This window comes from Abramis brama (genome assembly GCF_963993115.1).
Source record: "Abramis brama genome assembly, chromosome: 9".
Lineage (NCBI taxonomy): Eukaryota > Metazoa > Chordata > Actinopteri > Cypriniformes > Leuciscidae > Abramis > Abramis brama.
The window spans coordinates 39,218,541-39,241,920 of record NC_139971.1 but is presented as its reverse complement, the minus strand read 5'-3'; the positions used below and the strand labels follow the sequence as shown (position 1 = coordinate 39,241,920).

At 38.8% G+C, this 23,380-nt stretch overlaps 1 protein-coding gene across 4 annotated transcripts in view; it reads left to right on the top strand.

Moving 5' to 3' along the window:
• sipa1l3 (signal-induced proliferation-associated 1 like 3) overlaps positions 1–22,687 on the top strand; it is an 85,985-nt gene extending 63,298 nt beyond the window's left edge. For 3 of the 4 annotated variants that reach the window (XM_084123783.1, XM_084123781.1, XM_084123782.1), the window contains 13 exons: positions 302–576; positions 7,434–7,670; positions 7,776–7,952; positions 10,282–10,403; positions 11,588–11,700; positions 12,105–12,535; positions 14,765–14,968; positions 15,066–15,228; positions 15,319–15,511; positions 15,941–16,090; positions 16,983–17,109; positions 17,272–17,353; positions 19,715–22,687. In XM_084123783.1, the coding sequence (XP_083979909.1) occupies positions 302–576; positions 7,434–7,670; positions 7,776–7,952; positions 10,282–10,403; positions 11,588–11,700; positions 12,105–12,535; positions 14,765–14,968; positions 15,066–15,228; positions 15,319–15,511; positions 15,941–16,090; positions 16,983–17,109; positions 17,272–17,353; positions 19,715–19,861 (2,421 nt within the window). In that variant the 3' untranslated portion in view covers positions 19,862–22,687. The remainder of the gene's footprint in view (positions 1–301; positions 577–7,433; positions 7,671–7,775; positions 7,953–10,281; positions 10,404–11,587; positions 11,701–12,104; positions 12,536–14,764; positions 14,969–15,065; positions 15,229–15,318; positions 15,512–15,940; positions 16,091–16,982; positions 17,110–17,271; positions 17,354–19,714) is intronic. The other variant, XM_084123784.1, reaches the window with a different exon arrangement.
• Positions 22,688–23,380: the final 693 nt, after the last annotated feature.

The window sequence follows — 23,380 nt, the reverse complement described above, 5'->3', positions numbered from 1 at the left end:
ATTTAGCCCAGAACACAGCATCGTTTTAGGATGTTCTGTAAGTTTCGTCACAAAATATATCTAATAAAAGCTGACCAATCAGGTTGTGAACATATCCAAATGCATTTAGGTTCGGTGTTAAAATGCCAATGTGAACGCTAAGTGGACCATGTGGCCAACCAAACTACAAATCGTTAGCCTCATAGCATAATTGCCTAAGAAATAATTAATTAAAAAATGACTTGGGCAATTATGCTAACGAAATGTGAACACACCCTTATAGTCTCTGAGCTTCTGTCTGTCTCTTTTTTTTCCCTTGCAGGCATTGACTGTAGGTTGTGAGACGGTTGATATGACATTGCGACGTAATGGTTTAGGCCAGCTTGGTTTCCATGTGCGTTTGGACGGAACGGTGTCCGAGGTGGAGGAATACGGTTTCGCTTGGCAGGCGGGACTCCGGCAGGGCAGCCGATTGGTAGAAATCTGCAAGGTTGCAGCGGTGACGCTCTCCCACGAGCAGATGATCGACTTACTGCGGACGTCGGTCACTGTAAAAGTGGTCATTATTCCACCTTATGAAGAGGGTGGGGCCCGCAGGTGAGCCTTTGGGAATTTGCACTTATTCTTTGAGTTTGCTGGTGTAGATGGCTGCTGTTTGAGATATCAAATGCTGTCTGTTGTGTGTCAGTCAACTACCTCACAAAACAGTAAACATCACAAGATACTTTATGATTTATTAGATCACAGAAGCCACTTCTGAAGCAGCATGCATGAGATACATAGACACATACTTTGATGTGGCAGAGAGGAATGACAGTTCCCCAACAATACATTACACATTCACACTGTTGTTCTGGTATTCATATACAATGTATATCACAGGGTTCCTCAAATCAGAGTTAAGCCAGGTTCACACTGTGCAATTTTAGCCATGATTTGACCATCTGAGACAAATTTTGTGAATCCTAAAAGATTCCTCTGATCCTAGGCTAAAATCTGAAGTCTTCGATCGTTAGTTTGACATGTTTACAGATAGCCAGTACAATTGCTATAAAATTTGACCTGCCAGTGTCAGAAGATTTGGCGCACAGTCCTGAAGTGTGACTTATCCCACAACAACCATCAAATTAAAAATCAATATGAGCACCGAAGCTGAACATGCAATTAGTGAGACAACAACAAACCACCACTTGCTCCACACACATCGTCTTAATTTTTTTCCACATTTTTTTTTAAAGAAAAGCCATGATCAAAATTAACGCTAGAGATTTTTTGTCCATTTCTACCCCGCATATAAATGCAGCTCACATCACTAAACGTGTCACGGATTGTTATGTAAAACTCTGGTCAAGTCTTCTTGTGTGTATCCATTTTTAACGCGCCTTGACTGTCGTACAGTCTGACATTGACAACTGAGATCCCACAGTGTGACATGGCTTACAGCGAGAATCATGTTCGTACAGTATGAATGGCAACAGTCATAAAGAACTATTATAAATCACACAGTGTGAACCCGGCTTTACTAGAAAATTACAGGTAGTTTGAGGCTTTGAGGATCCAGGGTCAGATTTGAGGAATTCTGGTGTGGCATCTACAAAGATTTTAAAAATGACATGTTTGAAGCTGAATTAAGCTTCAGTAACTATTGACTTATATTTATATTAATTGATATATGTTTGATATATGACAAACTATGTTAATTGGTGCATTTAAAAATCAGATGAGAGAGCCATAATGCCATATAATTGCTCTTGCACTAATTTGGGTTATTTGATTTCATACTATATACTAGAAACTCACTCCTGAATCAGTTTAAGCTTATGATTGTTTGGCCATTTGCTGGGAAGAAAATGTACAAGTTGTAACTCTAAGAACTTTAATTGAATATCCCTGCAGAGGATAGCAAAGAGCCATTAGCCCAACATTTTTATCAGAACGTTAGATAGCTCTTGTGACTCCATTAAATTCATGCTTCTTTGATAAATCATTAACGGAGAACACCATTAAAGACTGTCAGACTCCAGCCTGTCTCATATAGAGACAAGAGCATCGACTGCTTCCTTCGTTCGGTGTACTGTTGCCTGTGATGTTCCAGAGATCTAGAGAGAGCATCAAATCCCTTCGTTACGCCTGTTTGTGTGGATGTTTTCAAGAATGCCAGATGTACAATTAGTAGAGGACAGCACGGCTGAAATCCTGTGCAATCCTGGAATCCTTTTCTTTGAATAAGACAAACACAAAATATAAATGTAGTCAGAACAGAATAGACGTTCTCTGACAGATAAAGGAAGGAACCTCAATTCATCAAGTCTGTACTGGAAACAGCAACTTTAAGCCTAAAATCTGGGAAGCAGCACATTTCAGTTCTGACAGGGCTGCTGTTATTGGTGTTTTGCACTTTACACCCCTCTGGAGACACATTCTCGTTTTGAAAAGATTAATGACGAGCCTCGTGGCAGACTTAATGCTGCTTGTTGCAGATGCCCTCCAGCTGGAAACCCCTCTGACACAACTCAAAGATTTCACTGAGGGTTCACTGTTTTTATAGGTGATACTAAAAACATAACACACATCTTCAAACGAGAGGGGAAAAGCTTTTGTTTCTCTCGCTCGTACCTCCTCCTTGTCTGGTGCACAAACAGGCACGCGCACAAATACACACACAGGCACTCACCAGATTTTGAGAACGTTGGCAGACGCCTCGGTTCTCAGGGGAACAGTGAGTGGGAGTGTTAGAGAGAGAGAAGGACAGAGAGAAAGAGAGTGTTAGAAGAGGAGAGGAGAGAGGGATGGAACAGTTTACAAATGAAAACGGTGATTATGTGAAGCCTCAGTTTTGCTGCATCGAAAAGGTACGTATGCAGACTTCCAAACACTGGTTTGGTCCTAAAAATCGAAAGTATTTTTTATTTACATTTCAAATGCACATTGTGTATAATATTGCATAGTTTAGTGTCACATGTCTCTGAACTTTCTGCTGAGTGGCTCCTGTAAGGGACTAATTACTCAGCAGCAGTGTGTTTGATTGCATGCTAGAGGGACATGTGTTCGCCGTTGTGGTTAATTACACAAGTAAACTCTATTTGAAACGTTCTCTCTCGCGCACACATGCATCCCAACACCCCCACCCACACTGTGCAGAGGAACGAAAAGCGTGCTAATTGCATGCTTCAACATGCTTGTCTTTTTGTCATTCTATCTCTTTTGCTTTCCGTCCTCTGTTTCTTTTTCCCTCTCGCTGGTCCAGTCTCTGTTTGTCAAGGAGAGCCAGGGGAGCAGACTGCATGAGACTTAAAGCCTGAGGGGCTAAAAATACATAAATAAGGGGTTTTAATTAAGAAATGTGTTCGGCGTGACAGAACGGACAGCGTGTTTAGCATACAGGGAGAGGATATTTAGATCGTAGATGCTGAGGCATGTCTGAGCGTCTCCTCGCTGGGAAACAAAGTGGGAGGGTGTTACATACAGAGGAAAGAAACACCCCTCCTCCTCTTTCTCCCTCCATTTCTCCCTCCCTCTCTCTCTTTCCTCTTGTTATCATAGTGAAAGAGCGGATTGGAGGGGTGGGGAGAACAGAAGTCTGTGTGTGTGTGCGCGTGTGTGTCCGGTTGTCAGGGTTGGTTTGTACTTCAGCTGTCAGTCAGAGCCTCATGGCGCTGCTGCGGACATCCGATACAACAATCTGGTCTACACGCAGAGGTTAGTGATGGGCTTGGAGACAAAGAGAGGATGGACGTGACATGCTGGAACTCAGTTATATATTACAGCTGTGAAATGACAAAGGAATGAAAATACTTGGACACAGTGTAGGTGTTGGATGGGTAGATGAATGGATGGCAGTAAAAGAGGAGTGCTGGAGCTGACAGCACTCTTTCAGTGCTGAGGAGGAAGATCTCCAGTGTAGCAACACGAGGCTGTAATTTCACGCTCAGGGTTTTTCTAGTCTTTGTCCACCAGTGGCTTCAGTCTGTTTGATTAGGAAGCATTATTGTGTGCTGAAGAATTGTGTGTCTTTAACAAGAAACTGCATGTGCTGATAATTGTCTGAGAATTTGTCATTTTCTCTAAGTTAAGCATAATGTACAGTAGGGTCCAAAAGTCTGAGACCACATTGAAAATAGGGTGTGTGTTTTTTGTTGTTGTTGTTTTTTTGTCTTAATTTTGAACAAAGAAACGTTATGATGTAAAATAAGAAATATTGGTAACACTTTATACGCAAGTAAATGCATTAACTAATATTAACAATGAGCATTACATTTGTTACAGTATTTATTCATCTTTGTTAATGTTAGTTAATAAAAATACATCTGTTCATTGTCAGTTCATGTTAGCTCAGGTCCATTAAATAATATTAACATTTGATATGACATTTGATTTTAATAATGTATTAGTAAATGTTGAAATTAATATTATCTAAGATTAAAACTGATTTGGAAGTATTTTTCATTGTTAGTTCATGTTAACTACTGTAATGTAAAGTGTAACCCAAATCTTAAATATTTCTGTAACATCTTACAATAAGGTTTCATTTTTAACATTAGTTAAATGTTACAAATAAAACCTTATTTTAAAGTGTTACCGTAAGGTGCACTTTATTTTAAGGTGAACTTGTTACAGTGTAATTATACAATTAAGTACTATGTAATATTAATGTACTTTAGGGTTTGGTTAAGGGTTAGTTGCATGTAATTATGCATAATTTCTGGCATTACTTTACTAAGTACATGTAAGGTAACAGAGACACTGTAAAATAAAGTGTTACCAAAATGTGCTTTAAAATTTTTATTATTTTAAGATTATTTTATGTTTTGCATTATTTTTATGTTTTGGAGCCCCACACATGACATGCGGCAGAAAAAAATGATGGAGGATGATCAGATATTTATTTAAATTTTATTATTAACTTGTGTTTACTTCAATCAAATAGCGCACTTGGCCAGCTACAGAAAAACTGATAGCCACGCAACAGACAAGTGACCAATCCTGAGTGGCGATGTCACTTCACGCCAGTACGGTTTTATACCAGTACGGTTATACGGATAGAGAGCGGTTTGTAATCGTGCCGTTTCATCGCGACTCGTGGCCATGATTTAACTACAAAGGGAGTGAATAAAGTCGTGGGAGCAGATTCTGAAGTTGTGACCACAATATCTTGCTTTTTTTCCCTCCCCGCATGTCATGTGTGGGACTCCATACTAGGTCACTGATTAAATAAGTACATTTGTGACATTGATCATGTGACTCTTTGTACAGAAAGTCAGAAGATCATCAGCTTTTACACAAACTTCTGCTTTCATTAAAGCAAAAGGGGGCGAAGCAAATACTAATAATTTCTTACATTTAATGAAATTTTCACTAATGTTCATAATATATATTTTTTTATGAAAAATGTATTAAATTATAACACAAAAGAAATGTTAAATGGAAGTATTTTCAATAGCTCTCAGACTTTTGGACCTCTATGTAGCTGGCAGGTTTATATAAACATCCGTCCATCCGTCTCCATCCGCTCTCTATACGTGTCTGTAGTCAGTCAGGGCTAGTTCATATGTCCTTGTGGTCTTCAAAAGAGTGTTTTTTTGGTATATTAGACAGAAACCATGTGGGGCCTGGTGTGCTTTCCACTCTCCCCCTCCTTCTCTCCCTCTCCTCCTTGCTTTCTTTTGTCTCATTTTGGCTTTCTGACTCTCGGTTTGACTGTCTTTTTCTCCCTCCATGTGAATGGAGGATGATAATAGGTAGCAGCACACAATAAGTATGATGTATGAAATATAGATGTCAGGGAGCAGAAGGTGCTACTTAAGGGCTGGAATATCAGGTGAACAGTAATATCAAAGATGGCGACGTCCATAAAACTGAAGTCTTGTCATTTTGACATGGCAAGAGTCCAATTGATATATATCGTCCAGCCTGCTTCACACATTGCAGGGTTTCTGAGAACGCGGTTGTGAGTCCTGAAAATTTACGGGTGTGAGTTTGGTTATAGAATGCGGTTGTCACTGCCATAAATAACTGAACTGTGAGTGAATGTAACCGTATTAAGGACTCAAATACAGGAATGACAACTTTATTCTGCTGCTGTGTGAACGTGGCCATATTATACATGTCTTTACTCTTTACTGTCACTCTTTATCAATTTAATGCATCCTTGATGAATAAAGTATTAATTTCTTTAACAGGAAAAGGTTCTGACAATCTAAATGAGGGTAGATGAGAGTGATAAAGCTCAAAGGACAGTTACCTCGTCGTCTTGAGTCCTTGTGGTAAAGTGCTGACAGCGTGAGGGGTTCAGAGTGGGTTTCAGTTTCTCATCATCATCAGAAAGCAGAGAGACCCAGAGGGATTCTGGCGCTGATGAGAGCGTCTCATTCTGTTTGGCATTCAGTAGAGGTTATTGTACTGGTCAACAGGGATTTGGGACTAATCTGCCAGTAAACCAGATGCTTAAGCACACACTCGAATTACTACAGAACCATTTGCTCAACCATCCATTAAAATCTCTAAACTTTAACACGGGATGAAGAGTTTTCATCTGCTTTAAAATGGTCACAATCACCATAGTCGCCTTAGCAATCGAATCCAATCGGACATTGAATCCTCATTCCAGGTTATTCTGACCAACAGCCACTCATTTAAACAGGAAGAAACTGACATTATAAAAGTCCAACTACAGTTTTTGTCTTTACGTGTTGTTAAGGGTTGGGTTTATCTGAAATATTAAACGGCAAAAATAGACTTCTATGGAAATATTGTTTCAAATGAGGGCGTGACTGAATCAGACGGTTTCGGTGGTTGAGGTGTAGTTGTTCCCAGAAGTAATAATAATATATTTATTTACACAACCGTTCGAAAGTATGGAGTCAGTATGATTTTAAGAAATACTTTTATAATAATTATGTTATTCAGCAAGGTGCATTCGTTTTATCAAGTGGCAATAAAGACGTTTATAATATTACAAAAGATTTATGTTTCAAATAAATGTTCTTCTATCCTGAATCATGAAATCCTGAATCACAACAAAAATTAGGTTTCCAACACTTAGAATAATAAATGTTTCTTGAACAGCAAATCCGCATATTAGAATGATTTCTGAAGGATCATGTGACACTGAAGGCTGGAGTCATTATGCTGAAAATTCAACTTTGCATCGCAGGAATAAATTACAAAACAGTCATTTTAAATTTTCATAATATTTAATGATATTACCGTTTTTAATTAATTGAATCTTGGTGAGGAATTAAAATAAGGGAATCTTGCCATCCCCAAACTTTTGGACAATAGTGTATAAATTAAACGGTATATTTATATAAATTACAGTATAATTATATAAAATGAATATAATTAATATTAATATATAGATATGTTGAGTTATGAACGGATGAACAATTTTAGAGTACTGAAGGTATTTGCATATGTAAATTTGAATGGTTTATGTAATGTTTGTGTGTTTGTAGGGGCTGTACAGAGGAGTACGAGATGAAGATGATGGAGCAGAAGGGAGAAGCGGAGCCAGTGGCTGCTGGGTATCGTGGGGGGCAGCGGACCCCAGTATGGCGTTGGGACAGTCCCCCGGGTACACACAGCTCTGCCCAGCGCTGGACCCCCAGCGGACCCCCACCAGTCCCCAGCCGTGCCCACAAAGCTCTGGTCCCCATTCCATACAGAGAGCCCCAACACATCTCTGCTAAACGGTGAGGCATTTCGGCATATGGATAAAATCTTAGGAAAACCAACTATTAGGCACATATTTTGGCTTTGTTTTTCTTCTCACAAGCTATTTCCGTCTCCTCCCACAGGCCTGTCAGTTACCCAGAGAACCATTACAGTGTGTCTCCTCTTGGCGGGGACAGAGGGATGGTGTACAGAAACCCTTCGGCTAGTTTCTCCAGTCCAGCCTCTGGGTTTAACTCCACTGCACTGGGAGTGCCGGGACTCAGCGGACCCTTCGTCCGCTATAAACCCTCCCGAGACGGGTCAGTGCTGGTCACACGTTTGTTTTGGTTTGTTTTTTGAAGCATGTGGCATTGCATACACTTATTTTGCAATTTATTTAGTTATTTTAGTTCAGAATATGAGAATTTCACAGAGAATTTATTAAGTTCCCAATGAATGGCATATCTAAAATTCATAGATATGGCATTCATTGGAAATTTGGGCTGATGTTTCCAAGCATTTTTTCCATATAGGGATACTATAAACGCCTGTCAGGGTGTTCATTTTGAAAGGTTTTATTTTGTGATAAGATAATTGTACGATACCCCACTTGTTACAAGGCACCTAAATTAGTGGATGGATGGATGGATGGATAATATTGATTTGACCTGAAATTACTATTATGTAAGTGTTCGAAAGTGGACAATCTCAAAATGTTTTATACCCCATCATGTACATACATGATAATAGACAAGAATTTTAATGCAATGGTCAAACACGTTGATTAGCATATTTACGTAGAAAAACAAGTGGAATGCAAAAGCACATTCTGTGTGAACGACTACTAACAGTTTGGTCTCAATTCAAAAGAACTGATCTAACGAAGTGAACCCAACTCTATAGCATGTTTGCTGTCAGAAACATTATTAATATATCTGAAGTGCTCTCACATAGTGTAAATATTCATTATTTTGCCCAGCACTATTGGATTATGATACAAAAGAATGCTATAACTGTTAGTGAGTGTAGAAATGAACATCTTCAGGCGCTGTTTAAGGTCATCGGTGGGTGTGTCTGATGGTTTATGAGAGGCTGCGGTTGAGGCATGTATCAGCTAGACCTACAGTGCTGATTCACAGTGCTATTGTGCGTTTGTGTATGATTGTATACATGTATAAAACAGAGGTTATGGCATGTATAGACAGTCATGGCGCTCTATTATGTGCTTGCTACCCTGTTCAACCAGAGGAACTTGTTGTGAACGTTTCTTTTTTGAATGCGAGTTAACATACACTGAATTGTTCACAGAGAGAGAACAAAAAATCATGTCGACGACTTTCTTATTTTTCCCCTTTTCAGTGTTCACATGCATTCATATTTAATGTAATTATAAAAAGTGTGTCATTGATTAGCATATCCTGGTTGTGTTATGTATCTAATTAGAGCTTGTCCCCTCCAAAACCATTCCCATGACAAACCTTAAATATTTATAGAGTTTACAAAGAGCTTAATGAGGAGGATAATTCTGCTGATTGTGTTTTTGACCCAAATTTTAAAGTCTGCATGAAATCAAAATGTACCTTTTTTACTTTGTTAGTGCAATTTATCCGTCTAAGATACACAGAAATAAATCGTTTTTGTAATCTTTGCTCAAAATCTGAAAATTTCCATCCTGGAATGGTGTTCTTTCTCTGACGATGTCAGTTTGACGGCCCGGGGCGGATCATGCTTAACACAACTCCTTTTTTTACCATCAGTGAAGAGATGAAGCCTCTCATATGCAGCCTGGCCCTCTATTCAACATTTCATTTCACTTGAAAATATGTCACAATAATAATTTAAAGTTGGTTGCAAAGTTTAGCTCACGTAGACTTAACGTAAGTGTTTTTTTTTCTAAAGTTTGCCTGGACACGTCAGCAGTTTAAAGTGTGTTAGAGCATTATAGAGATGTTGGGGTGCTGTGAGTCTGTTAAACATTTCACACTGACTGTGTTTATGGTGGTGATTCAGCGAGATGTGCTAATGAGTGCTATTAATAGTCCCATCAGATCCAGCCGTACATCACTCAAACCCACAGGGTAACAAGTGACAGAACACTTGGGTTGCAACAGACTCAGGATTGAATGTGGCATGTGTATGATGCAAACTTAGTGGTGCGGTGTCAAAATTGACCCTGTTTGGTTCCTTAATGCACATGATGTTCTTAAGTCATTGGTGCGTGTTATAGACTACCAAATAAAACGTTTGTCTTCATTATCTTTTATTAAAGTCAGCTTGAAATAAGTATTCATCCTGTCTATTTTCTGAATGGATGTTATAATCTTATTTTGAACTATTCATACTTTTCATGTATGTCAGATATACACCACAATATGAAAGAAAAAATCTGACAGTTACTTTAAAATGTAATGTCTTTATCTGCCTCTTAGACAGCTTTCTTTTTCGGCTGATATAACTCCCCTCCAACCATCATACAAACCCTTTCCACAATCCAGTAAAGTCTGATGACTAAAGTCACGTCCACCACATGCCCTTTCTCCAAAACCATGCTCTCCAATGGCATGTCAGCCAACCTGAACTGGTTAACATGATCAAGTAAGCCAAATAAGAATATATTTAGTAACATATTGATATTTGTTGTGTGCGTAGGTTTGGGGCAGTCCAGCGGCCTCTCCAGCCATTTGACCCACATGTTTCTGTTGACGGCTCCAGTGGAGAATCATCATCTGGTTTCACTAGCCAAGAAAGCACGATGGAACGCAACAAATCAGGTAAACAAACACAACAAAGATATTTATAGAGCTCCAGTCCTTAAACAAAGACTGCTGTAAATGTTTTTGTGTGTACTGCCCCGTCACAGTGTGAACTCTGCCCTCTGCTGGATAAACTCAGAATAAAGGCTCCTTTATCAAACCCACTAGTGATCAGAGGCTGTGAGATAGTCACTACTATGCTGATATTCAGGTGTAAACTGAGTGATGGACTGACTCTGATTAATTTTATTTTTAACTAAAACTTCAACTATTAAATATCTTTTTCTTGATTGCAATAAAATATAAATATTACATGAAATAAGTCAACTTAAATGTTATAAACAGTTGCCATGTCAACTAAATGAAATTGTGCTAAAATGACTGAAATGACAAAAGCTAAAACTGAAATATACATATATAATAGTATATAAATAATGCTAAACTTGAGGCCCTGTTTACACCTAGCATTAAGATGCGTTTTGGTTGATTGGATCAGAAGTAGACGAGGGAGACACATACCCGTTTACTCTTGGTGTTTCAATCTGACTCTTTTGTCCACTTTCAACTACTTTTGTCCTGATTTTTTCAAGGGGAGGGTCTATGAGCGGGTATATGTAAAGGCTTTTTCAGATCTTTCGATCTAATGAAGAGCAGCAGCTTTAGTTTCTGCTCTGACAGCCGCAAGACCAGCCGAACGCTGTGAGTGTGTGTTAGAAATCAGGAATGGTGAGAGAACATTGTGCTTGGTATGTTTCTTGGCTTCAAACCAAACTTGGGTCTTCAGCCGACAAAGTTTACATCCCGTCTGGCTAGAGCGTTTCCTGAATGTTATCACATTAGGTCAGTAGGCGGAGAGAAGACAGTCTGTTGTGGCTGTTCAAACACATTCAACCAAAGCAATGTGTTTTTGACTTCCTCTGGATTGCTCGAAAGTGGACAAGCTCAAAACGTTTTAGACCCATTTACTCCTGTATTTAGCATTGTGATCCAATCGACCAAAATGCATCTTAATACCAGGTGTAAACAGGGCTTGAAAGAAATGCAACAAACATCTAATAATCAAGCGTGCCAAACACCCTTAAGGAGACGTTCACACTGCCACCCGGGTACAAAGCGACTGGAAGTCATTCATTTTCAATGAGAGTGACTGATTCTGTCAGTGTGATCTGGGCTTCATCTGTGTGTGTTTGTGTGTCGAACAGAGCCCATGTGGCATGTTCCTGCATCATCACGAGGTGTGTCAGTCACCCCCGCTCAGAGAAGACAGACCCGACAGGACGTTGCAGGGAAAGACTCTCCAAACCGGCACTCTAAGGTGAGCAGTCGTCCTCATCATCATGATAACAAGGAATCTGTTTCATTTAGCAACCAAGCCCCCAAATACCTTTCTGACTTAATTGTCACGCACAATCCATCCAGATCACTTAGATCAAGAGATCAATATCTCTTGTCTGTCCCACAATCTCGCTTACAATGCAGGGGTGATCAAGCTTTCGCAGTGGTCGGCCCTAAGCTGTGGAACAGCCTACCACTACATATTAAAACGGCTTCCACATTAGCTAAATTTAAATCCTTGCTAAAACACATTAAATCTACCGTAATTTTTAATGTTTCTTGCTCTGTTTTGTTTTTTCTCTTACTTGTACAGCACTTTGGCCAACCTAGGTTGATTTTAAATGTGCTTTATAAATAAAATTTGATCTCTCTGCTCTCTCTCAGGGTGAGGCACACTATTCCAGTCACTCCAGCAGTAACACACTCTCCAGCAATGCTTCCAGCAGTCACAGCGACGAGCGCTGGTTTGACGGGATGGGAGGTGGGGTGTCCGGTGTCCTGAGTGACCCCTCAGACCCCGACCCGGACCTAATGGGCAAGGGAGGGTCCAGTGACAGTGGCATCGATGCATCTCTCTACACACCGAGTCCCAACACTAAAGGAGCCAAACCTAGCCGCAGTCTTGCAGGAACCCCCCACAAACCCCTGCATGGCTCTGCTACCTACAGCGGCTTGCAGGATCTGTCCGGAGCCGGAGAGGGGCGGCGCAGGGAGTCATCACCCGTCATCGCTGCATCAGCCAATCAAATCAAGAACTACCGCACACGCACATTCCCCCCTCCGGGATCGGCCAATGCTGACAACTTCAAAGCAAGGTACTGTGTTTATTCTGAAATGTAAAGACCATTGTTTAAAAGTTTGAGTCATTCAAGAAATTAAAGGGGTTATATGATATGATGCTTTTTGATGTTTTCCTTTTCCATTAGTGTGTAATGTATCCGTTTGTGCTTGAATACGATCTGCAAAGTTACAAAGCTCAGTCTCACACAAAGGGATTTATTCTGTCTAACAGAGAACACTGATCCAGACCTGCCCAAAACATCTCGATCAAAGTCCAGATATAACTTCCTCATACAATGTGAAATATTAGCATAATGGCATACAAAAGAAGAGGAGGCTTCAATGACTTGTAGTGTTGTCATCATGTCGTAGAGACGCTGTGTGTTTGGATGTGAAAGCAGAACTCCTTTGTTTGGCCTTCCAAAAATTAATAAAATTAGGAATCAGAGGCAAAGATTTATTTATGAAGTTGTTCTTGAGCAGTACAACCTAAGTTTGTTTCTGCACAGTGCATTTTATGGAGGACAGATTCCTGAACCCGAGAGAGTACAACGCTGGCTATGAAACATTCTGCTCAAGTCATGCTTGCAAAGTTGGTTTTCGATCGATAGGCTTGATCATCCACATTTTCATAATCCCTCTTAGCTCGAACTGACGACGTTATTATAAACTTTAAAATTGCTTAAAGCCTTGGAAGCTGAAGTTTGGGATTATGGTAAGGGAAGTTACATTTCCGACACGCTTGAGGTGATTGGCCAATCACAACGCACTGGGTCAGCTGGCCAATCAGAGCACTCTGAGCTTTTCGGAAGGAGGGGCTTTGTAGAAATCAGACAGACTGGGAATAGAGGAGCTGCAATAATGTACAGCATGTGAAAAATAATGTTTTTTTTAACATTTAAAGCATGTTAACCTATTCTATTACACCCAATAATCAAAATAATGAACTTTTAAAATAGTATAATTTAATATAATACCTTATAATATAATATAATATAATATAATATAATATAATTTCACCCTTTAATACTTTTATACAGCAAGGATGCATTAATTTGATCAAAAGTGAAGATGTTCTATTCTATTCTAAAAAAATATATTTTAAATAAATGCTGTTCTTTTCAACGTTCTATTTGTCAAAGAATCCTAACAAAATAAAAAAATTCTTACAGTTTCTATAAACTTATTAAGCTGCACAACTGTTTTCAACATTGATATTAAAGGGATAGTTCGCCCAAAAATGATATTTAAGCCATGATTTACTCACCCTCAAGCCGTTCGAGATGCATATGTCAATCTTTTTTCAGACGAACACATTTTCAGTTATTTTAGAAAATGTCTTAGGTCTTTCAGTGGTTATAATGTGAAGCAATGGGGTCCAGCTGATTCAAGTCGCAAAATGTGCATGCATCCTTCACAAAAATAATCCATCCGGCTCCAGGGGGATAAACGAAGGCCTTCTGAGGGTAATCCGTGCAGTTTTGTCGTAAAAATATACATATTTAAAACTTTATAAACGAAAATAACTGGCTTCCGGTGGCTGTCGGCGCGCGTTCATGGAGATGAATGACGTCGTGACGTAGAGCGAACGTAGAGTTTTGTTTTGTTTTTAACGCTCTACGTCACGACGCTTCCTGCGTTACGTCCTACGTCATATGCCAGCAACCATCTCCATGAACGCGCACCAACCGCCACCGGAAGCCAGTTATTTTCGTTTATAAAGTTTTAAATATGTATATTTTTACGACAAAACCGCACGGATTACCCTCAGAAGGCCTTCGTTTATCCCTCTGGAGCCGGATGGATTATTTTTGTGAAGGATGCATGCACATTTTGCGACTTGAATCTGCTGGACCCCATTGCTTCACATTATAACCACTGAAAGGTCTAAGACATTTTCTAAAATAACTGAAAATGTGTTCGTCTGAAAAAAGATTGACATATGCATCTCGAACGGCTTGAGGGTGAGTAAATCATGGCTTAAATATCATTTTTGGGCGAACTATCCCTTTAAGAAATGTTTCCTTAGCATCAAATCATCATATTAGAATGTTTTTGAAAGATCATGTGACACTGAAGACTTGAGTAATGATGCTGAAAATTCAGCTTTGATCACAGGAGTAAATTACAATTTGAAATAAATTAGAAACCGTTATTTTAAATGTATTTTTGATCAAATAAATGCAGCCTCGGTGAGCATAAGAGACTTGTTATTCATAAGAGAAATCTTAATGATCCCAAACATCTGAATTGTGTGTATTTAGGGCCTGCTATACCCCTCAAGGGTTTAAGACCCCTGCTGTGGCCGATAAACCCCGGCCTCTCAGATCTTCAACAGTCACACCCACGTCAGGATCCGCCGCCCAGCTGTCAAGCTCCGCCCCCAAGTCATTCAGTAAAAGCAAAAGTGCATGGCAAGCGGAGGAGAACATCACAGCAACCAGCACCACCTCCACTGACAGCAACAAGTACATATGTTTATAAAACGCATTTTCATATTTGTTTTGCATTATGAAATAGATGCATCACATATTTGAATGTCCTGGTCATTGTGTGTGCTTTCAGGCAGGTGGATATGAACAGCAAGAACGTGTTCGGCCAGCCTCGGTTACGTGCCTCTCTGAGGGACCTGCGCTCACCACGCAGAACTCACAAGAGCACCATTGAAGACGACTTGAAAAAGCTCATCATTATGGACAACCCTGCGGATACACCATCACGGGATGCGGTGAGCACACACAAGCACTGAAAAGACTACAAAACTCGGCTTGTAAACACAACAATGATTTGAGCATTGTGTGTTTGTTCTCCTCTACAGTCTCCTCATCGGACCCTGCAACGTACTTTCTCAGATGAGAGTTTGTGCAGTGGACGGAGAGATTCTAGTTATGCAAGCACGCCTCTTTTTGAAGGACAAGTGCCGCCCAGTGACCTTCTCTTCTCCTGCACGCTGCCGACCCGTCGCCACGGTCACAACACCAACCTTGGAGCCCTCATACCCAGTAAGAAAGGTCGGTGTAATTTGCTAGTCATAAGTTGCGTCCCAAATGACGCATTATACATTATGTACTTATTGTATGCACTATGTACTTATCCGTGTAGTGTCTGAATTTATAAGGTTATTTTGTCATTCAGCATCGGAGTCTTATGCCCCTCCCCCTCCGCTACGTAATTAAAGTTGCGACAGTTGAGTGTATGAAGTGTCCAACATTCCACACTTTGTTTTTTCCGTTAATTTAGTGCATTATCCAGATATTTAAAGTGCACTTTTTCTTTTGGGAATTTTCAGTGTGAACGCACTACTTGCACTATTTATACTTAAAAATGTCATAGAATAGTGCATAAGTTTGTGAGTTGGGATGCACCTATAGTCAGTTGGCATGCTTTACTGTTATCTGCTAATAGCGTTGGAATAAACTGTCCATTTGTTGTTCCTCCAGTACCGTTGTCTGCATCAGAGTTGTCATTGACTGAGGTGAGGGATAAGGTTCCTCCTCTCAGAAGACTGGACCCTGGACTCATGCCTCTTCCTGACACTGCCTGTGGACTGGAGTGGTCCAGCCTCGTCAATGCAGCCAAAGCTTATGAAGGTATGAGTTTCTACGTCAAACTAAGATACTTGAAGGTATGGAAGCCAATTTCCACCACATAAGAAAACAAATCATGCTTTGGTAAAAAGGTCATAATTATTATTATTATTATTTTTTTTTTTTATCTAAATTATGAGATAAGATCATTTACATTTTATGATATTTAATTTCAGCTTTTTGTCATTTTTGACTTTTTATCTCAGAATGACTGTCATAATTTTGACTTTTTATCTAATAATTGACGACTTATTTCATAATTTAAATTTTTTCCTATCTCACAATTATATCTTATTATTTCAGAATTTCAACTGTCGTAATTAAGTTTATCTCATAATTATGACTGTCATCATTTTGACTTTTTTTCTCCTAATTGACTTATTTCAACTTTGTTGTAATTTAGATATGTAGTCTCATAATTTTGACTATCTCATAAAATGACTGTCATAATTTTGACTTTTTATCTCATAATTATAACTCTTAATTATGACTTATTTCATAATTTCATCTGTTGTAATTTAGTTTTTTATCTCATAATGACTCATATATTTGACTTTTTTCTCATAATTATGACTACTTATTTCATATTTTCGTCTTCATTTTTTTTCTCCTCAGATTTTTGACACTTTATTCCATAATTTCATTTTAATAATAATTATGAATTACCAAAGCATGATTTTTTTCTTATGTGGTGGAAATGGACTTCCATATAAAGGTGATGCCATTTGTAGGATGAATCCACAAAGACATGGCTTTGTGTGGTTTACAGACTTTACCTTTGAGTTTGTTTTGTGTCTGCAACATTCCCATGTAGTATGAAATGTATTAAAGAGTCATTCATCACACACATTATGATCTTAATGATTAATTATGACTGCATGTTTTTTTTTTACAGTGCAAAGAGCTGTTTCTTTGTTCTCATTGTCTGAGTCTCACGCGGGCAGCAATGAGCTGAGACCCATCATCAGTCCGGTGCCTTTCCACACACCGCAGACTCCCCGCACCACTCCTACTTTCAGCAGGTACTGTATCTATACTTGCTCTTCCTCTGAGCGGATTCAGTTTAGGGTTGGTATTTATACCAAGGGGACAACATTGTCTCTGCAAGTTTTGGATGGGTATTCAAATAAGAATTTAAATGCTAGGATACTTGTTTTAACTTGTTTTTAATTTGTGTGTTGCAGTGAAGAGGCTCCTAATGACCTGTCTGGGCGTCTGTATCATCTGGAAGTCATGCTGAAACAGCTGAACACTGATCTGGAAAAAGTGAGTTACATCGGAGAGATCAGGACAGGTTCAATAGGGATGGGTGTTTTGAGTAATTTTGTAGTTGAGGAACACATAAAACAAAAAAAAGTATTTGATTATTTGAAAATGTTAATTTAAGTTGAAATTAAAGAATGACAAATTATATAAAATTACATTTTATTCACAAACCAATCTGTTACCAACAGAGTTCAACGACCATAGTTGGCTAACGATGCTTTTGGGAAACGCACCCCTGATAAGTAACCAAGTTTCCATCATAAAAGCAGATATATTAGCATATCTATAGAGCGCTGCAGGGATGATGTATTTTTCCATTGGCTTTTGGATTATTGCATAAAATAAGCTCTGTAACCAAGAAAGGTTTTTGATTCTTACATGTTTTTCTCATCATCTTCACAAATGAATTAAACTTTTATACATTTTGAAGCCTAAATACAATGGCCAGAAGTAAAAACCTAGTTCAGACACCTACAAGTTGGAAAGTTTGAATAGTTTGCAAGAGTGCGAGTATAAACACAATGACTCTGTGAAAGCGGATTAGTCAGTGGAGTTTCCCGTTTCATCATGATGATGTTTAATGTCCCAGACAACCTCTGTAGTCCCATTTAGCCACTTCTTAGCAACCGCCTTTTTAAAGACACGGAAAAACTTTCAGGATTGCACTGGGGTTTTGCTGATATATTTTATGTTGTAGAATAAAACAGCTTGTGTGAACCACAGACCGTATTTCAGGCATTTAACCAAAAATCCATTAAAAAAACCTGTTGACTTCAGGGCGATGGAATCGGGAGAAGAATTGCTTACTAGTTTCCGAGTCACTAGAAAGCGAGATTTAGGTGAAGGATTCAGGACATGATGCAAATAAAATCCATTTGTGTAGTTTTACGTGTGGTATAGTTGGTGCAGAAAAAGTCCTCGACTAGCTGATTACCTGTGCACATCCGTACTTCACCCTGGACAGTTAAAGGGGTCATGAACTGCATTTTTATAACGTTTCCTGAGGTGCACTTATAATGTTAGTATGATTTTTTACATTAAAAATTGTCATAATTTAGAAATAAAAGGACATTTTCTACCCTGATTTTAGCCCTCTGATTTGAGCGCTCCGTTGGAAGGGGCGTGTCTGCTGCTGTGAGACGTGTAAACGCCCACTGCTGTGATTGGCTAACATCTTGCAAGTATTTCATGTGAAACTCTCTCGAAATCTTTTACTACGTTTCTACTATTACAGCTGTCGAGATGAACTAATCGTGAAATCGACGATTACAGAATTAAATTGAGATTTACTCCCGTTTCATGAAAGGTTGCAGCGATGAGCATGTAGACTCGTCATCGCAACTCGATTTCTGCAGTCTCACGAATGCTTTCATCATAACTAACAGTGCAAACACGATGTGAATAAGAGATTCATTGTGCAGTGTAGACAGCGTCATTGATTATAACGGACTCAGTCATTGATAACCTCGCTGTTTGATTGGCAGCTCCAGCGATTATAAAGGCGTTCTTTTTTTTCCGCTTTGTTTATAATTGAATCATAATTTAAATAACAGATTATTTTCATGTTAGTTAGAGAAACGTGAAGTTGACTGTTTAGTCACTGGCTTGATTTAATGATGCATAAACAGCAGTAAAAGATGAACGTCTGACTGTATGTGAATCATTACATATCAGAAATCACTGATCGCAGATCAGGCTTAAGAATTAACACGGTACTTACATATTGTGGCATTATTATTGAGTTCATATTTTGTAATAAAATTCTGTTTAGAAAGCCTTCGCCGAAATTGCAACTGATTTACCAAAGAATCCAGAGTGAAATGTTCCGAACAAACTAAAAATGCTCTGAGACATTCACATAGTTGAAAATAAATAAGCACTTTCCTAACATTTGGATCCTTTGGAAGGTAATTTATTTCTAGTCCAGTGATCCTGTATATCGCTCTTCTCTCCTTCGTCTCAATAACGTGCCAGTGGGCGTGGACAAAGATGTGATGATGTAGAAGTGGGCGTTGATCTGATTCTGCAGAGGCGGTCTTTCGTCGCACGATTACGTCATAATGTGACAAAATCAAATCTTGGTTATGATAAAAACAGTTTTTGGACAAATGAGGAACTTTTAAGTTCTAAAACTTACAGGATGTTTTTATAGTATAATGACCTGTCAAAATGTATTTCTCAATTCATGACTCCTTTAATTGTAAAAGTTACAATAAACAATAAATGTTAAAAATGAAAGAAAATAAACCCGCGCTGAAAAAAATATAGTAACTTGGCCGTTTTGATGACATTCTCTAATCAAGCTTCTCTCTTTCTCTCCTCCTTTTCCCTTGTCTGTTCCTTCCTCTCCCTCCCTCTCAGGAGAAACAGGACAAGGCCGTGTTGTTAGCAGAGATGGCTAATCTGAGGCACAACAACCAGCGTCTGCAGGAGGAATCGCACTCAGCCAGTGAACAGCTCCGCAAGTTCAGTAAACTCTTATCCTCCACCATGCCTGAGAGGAAATGAGTGCTTCCTTTCATTTGAGAAGAGAAGATGAGAGGGGATCTTCACGTACCTGTACTGTGCCTAATATGGCATGTTTAGCTAATTTAATTCAAAGTCTCTTATCGCCCAGTTCATCCACTGTCCCGCTCGCCCTCATATAAGGCAAATCTGCCAGCTCGTCCTCACCACACACAAACCTGTGAGCTTTATGAAAGTGTGACGGAGGGAAACCGAGAGTTTACGCGGGTCTGCCTGATGACTTGAGACTTTAAAGCTTTAAATTAAAGCCGGTACAGAAGTACAAACGTATATTTTTAAACACACACACACACACACACACACACACACACACACACACACACATGAGTCCTACCTTGAAACAAGCGAGCTCTTTATCTGATTGAACTACTTTCGGAACTATTTTCTCATTGTAGATTTATTTTTGTACTCAACGAGTCGACACTATAAGCTTGAGCCAGTGAAACTGAGAGGCCTATTAACTGCACAGTCAGCTCAACAGCCAAAAAAATGAAAATAAACAAATCAGAAAATAAACACTTGAGCCACACGAGAGATCCTTTTCCCAGCATGTCGAGAGAAATCACGGTACTGTAAGTGTGAGAAGAGGTACAGTGCTCTGGGAAGGTATAATTACAAACCACATAATCTCATGCGCAGGTACATTAGACGCTGTTGTATTCATATTTATATTCAACGGAGAGACGATTGTACAAACCATCCTCATCTCAACCGATTTATCATCCATAAATCTTCAACGCAGACTTCATAGTGACTGAAAGCCCTCTGCAATAACAGCTCCGTAGACGGAGAATCACCACTTTCTAACGGAAAAGCAACCGCTACTAAAACTGTGATGTTCCACCCAAGTCTTTGATCGTTTCCTCTGTGCATCGGTCAGTAAGTGACAGTGTCATGTGACAGGAAACGCCACTTGCTCTTTTATGTATAGTTTTGGCATAGCACTGTGTGTAAACTTGGGCTGTTCTGTCAAGATTCCGACACTGTATATGTATATGCAAAGCCGACTCTAAGAAACCCTAGTCGGCCGTGTTACATACAGACTCTATTTTTCTATTTGTATTTAGTTCAGGTTTATCAGGTGAAACGACTGTTGGCAATAGATGGCTGTTTTCAACTTCTAGACAGATCATCGTGTTTACAAGACGATCCGCGCCGTACTCGGACTGCAGTTGGTTATGAGCTCTGGAGAATCCTAACTGGAATAACAGTCAGGCTGGATCGAATATGGTTTAACATGTACCCCATGTTACTCTGTACATGTCTGCCTTAAACGTGGTCACCTGTGACCAGTGATGTGTTGTAATTTACGACCCATATCAGCTCTCTCCATCCCTTTAACCCTGACGCGACTGGAAAAATATCTCCTCCTCTCTCAGGACCCGTAAGCTGCCCTCTCGATGACCTGATCTCTATTCCTCTGACCTATTTATTCACATCAGAGCAAAAGCACTGCAACAGTCAAGTCGACTTTATTGCATTAGTCATCATAGCTAGCTATAAGTGAAAATACACTTATAAAAACACAAAAAACAACTATGTACATCCCTATGACAGTAACTAGCACTGTAAAATGCAAAGGTTTTTATTTATGGGGTGAGAGATACAAATAAGCCCTGACTTCATTCATTGCAGCTGTTTAGTAGTGTAATTGTACATAGTGATTTTATACAAAGCTTTAAACTGCTGATAGCTAGCGTTACATGTTCTCCCCACTATTATGAAGATAAAAAATACATTTAAAGGGACGAGAATGAACATTACGTCATCTTTTTCTCACTGTCATGTCGTTCCAAACCTGTATGACTGACTGACTTCTGTGGAATATCATTTGAAGAATTGGGTTCCCATTGACTTCCATTGAATTTGTTTGTACATCTAAAGCAAGTCAATGGGTTTGAAACAACACGAGGGCGAGTAAATAATGGCAGAATTTCCCCTTTAAATGAAAGTCTGTGTACATGTTGGAGGCTTTTAGTTACACATCGTCACCCTGGACATATATTATCATATTATGATGAGCTCGTTCACCTCCTCTTTTAGATCAGTTTTGCTCATCTCATTGCTGTGACTTACAAGAAATTCACCCGCTGTGTTTTTTCTGTCAATGAAGTGGGAGGTTTCTCAGACTCTTGGTGTCTCACTCGGTTAATGGGTGTCATATCTACACCATGGATTGTCTTATGATTTATGTTTGTATGCTTGTTTGATAGTCGGGTGGAGGTGTTTTAACTGAGTTTGTTTTTAAGGGTAAATATGAGTAATATACTTGTGAAAACATCTATGTGCATCTGTGTTGCGCATTCTTAAATCATGGCAAAATATATAGTCCAGCTGTAATATTTGAAGGTTTATTTTTATGTGTAATATTTTGACTATTTATTTTGATTTTTTTTTTTTTTTTTTTTTTTTTTTTTTTGGTTTGTTCTTTTTATAAATACGGAACGACAAATTCCAGGTGAAAATTACAAGATTACAGATTTGGTAACATTATTGGAGGGTACTGAGTTTATGTATGTATTTTTTTAGTTTTTCCTTTATATTTTGTTTGATTCATGATCTTTTGTACAAAGCTGATTTTATCCTTTTTTGTTTCTTATTTTTAAACTTTATTGTAATTCATCTTTTGTCTCTGTTTCCATTAGCTTCATGCATGAAACAGCGGCTCCGATGCCTTGATTTAACTATTGATAACTGATCAATCTTTCAGTTTCTTTTAGGGATGTTGTATCAATGAGTGTACATTTAATAAGTGTAAATTATGTTTTCATTATTTTATAAAAAATATATTAAAATATTTCATAATGATACCAGTCTTAACTGTTTTTTATTTTTATTTGACCAATATTTTATGCTATACTGGGAGAGAAACGCTTGTTAGTGATTGACATGATTTATTGTTGTTAAGTCTGTGAATCCTTGAAGGGGTCAAACTGTGAGGAATCTGAAGTCTAAAAACTGTATCTGTTGCAACTAAGCTGCAAAAACATCTCCAGGAACCCAAAGCCTTAACAATGGCACCTATTTCAATATTCAGAAACTTGGCCTAATCGTTCCTAGTTAGAAATATGAAAAAGGGCATTACTTAAATTAAAAGAAATTTAATCAGAGGAGCAGCACGAGCTCTGATGACGACACAGCTGTTCCACGATTGGCCGGATTCACCTAATGGCCACGATCACGTGTGTTTCGAGTTTATACCACTAATGCTCACAAATCACTTTTTTATAACAGTAAAAGCTCCTTTCATGTAGTCGCGATGTTATAGCCTATTGTGTCATATTTATCCAAATAAAACTGATAAAAAACATATACCCCACTACATTGGTATTTAAATAGTATAGGCTTATGTTGCTTATGTATCTTTTCTTGTACAAACAGCAGTACATAAAGTATCAAACTGAAACGTCTGTGTATTTTACAAACATTGCATTTATTTCACTTCAGCTGTGATAAAGTATGCAAACGTCCTGCTGCACCATGGGAAAACGGAGTACTGTC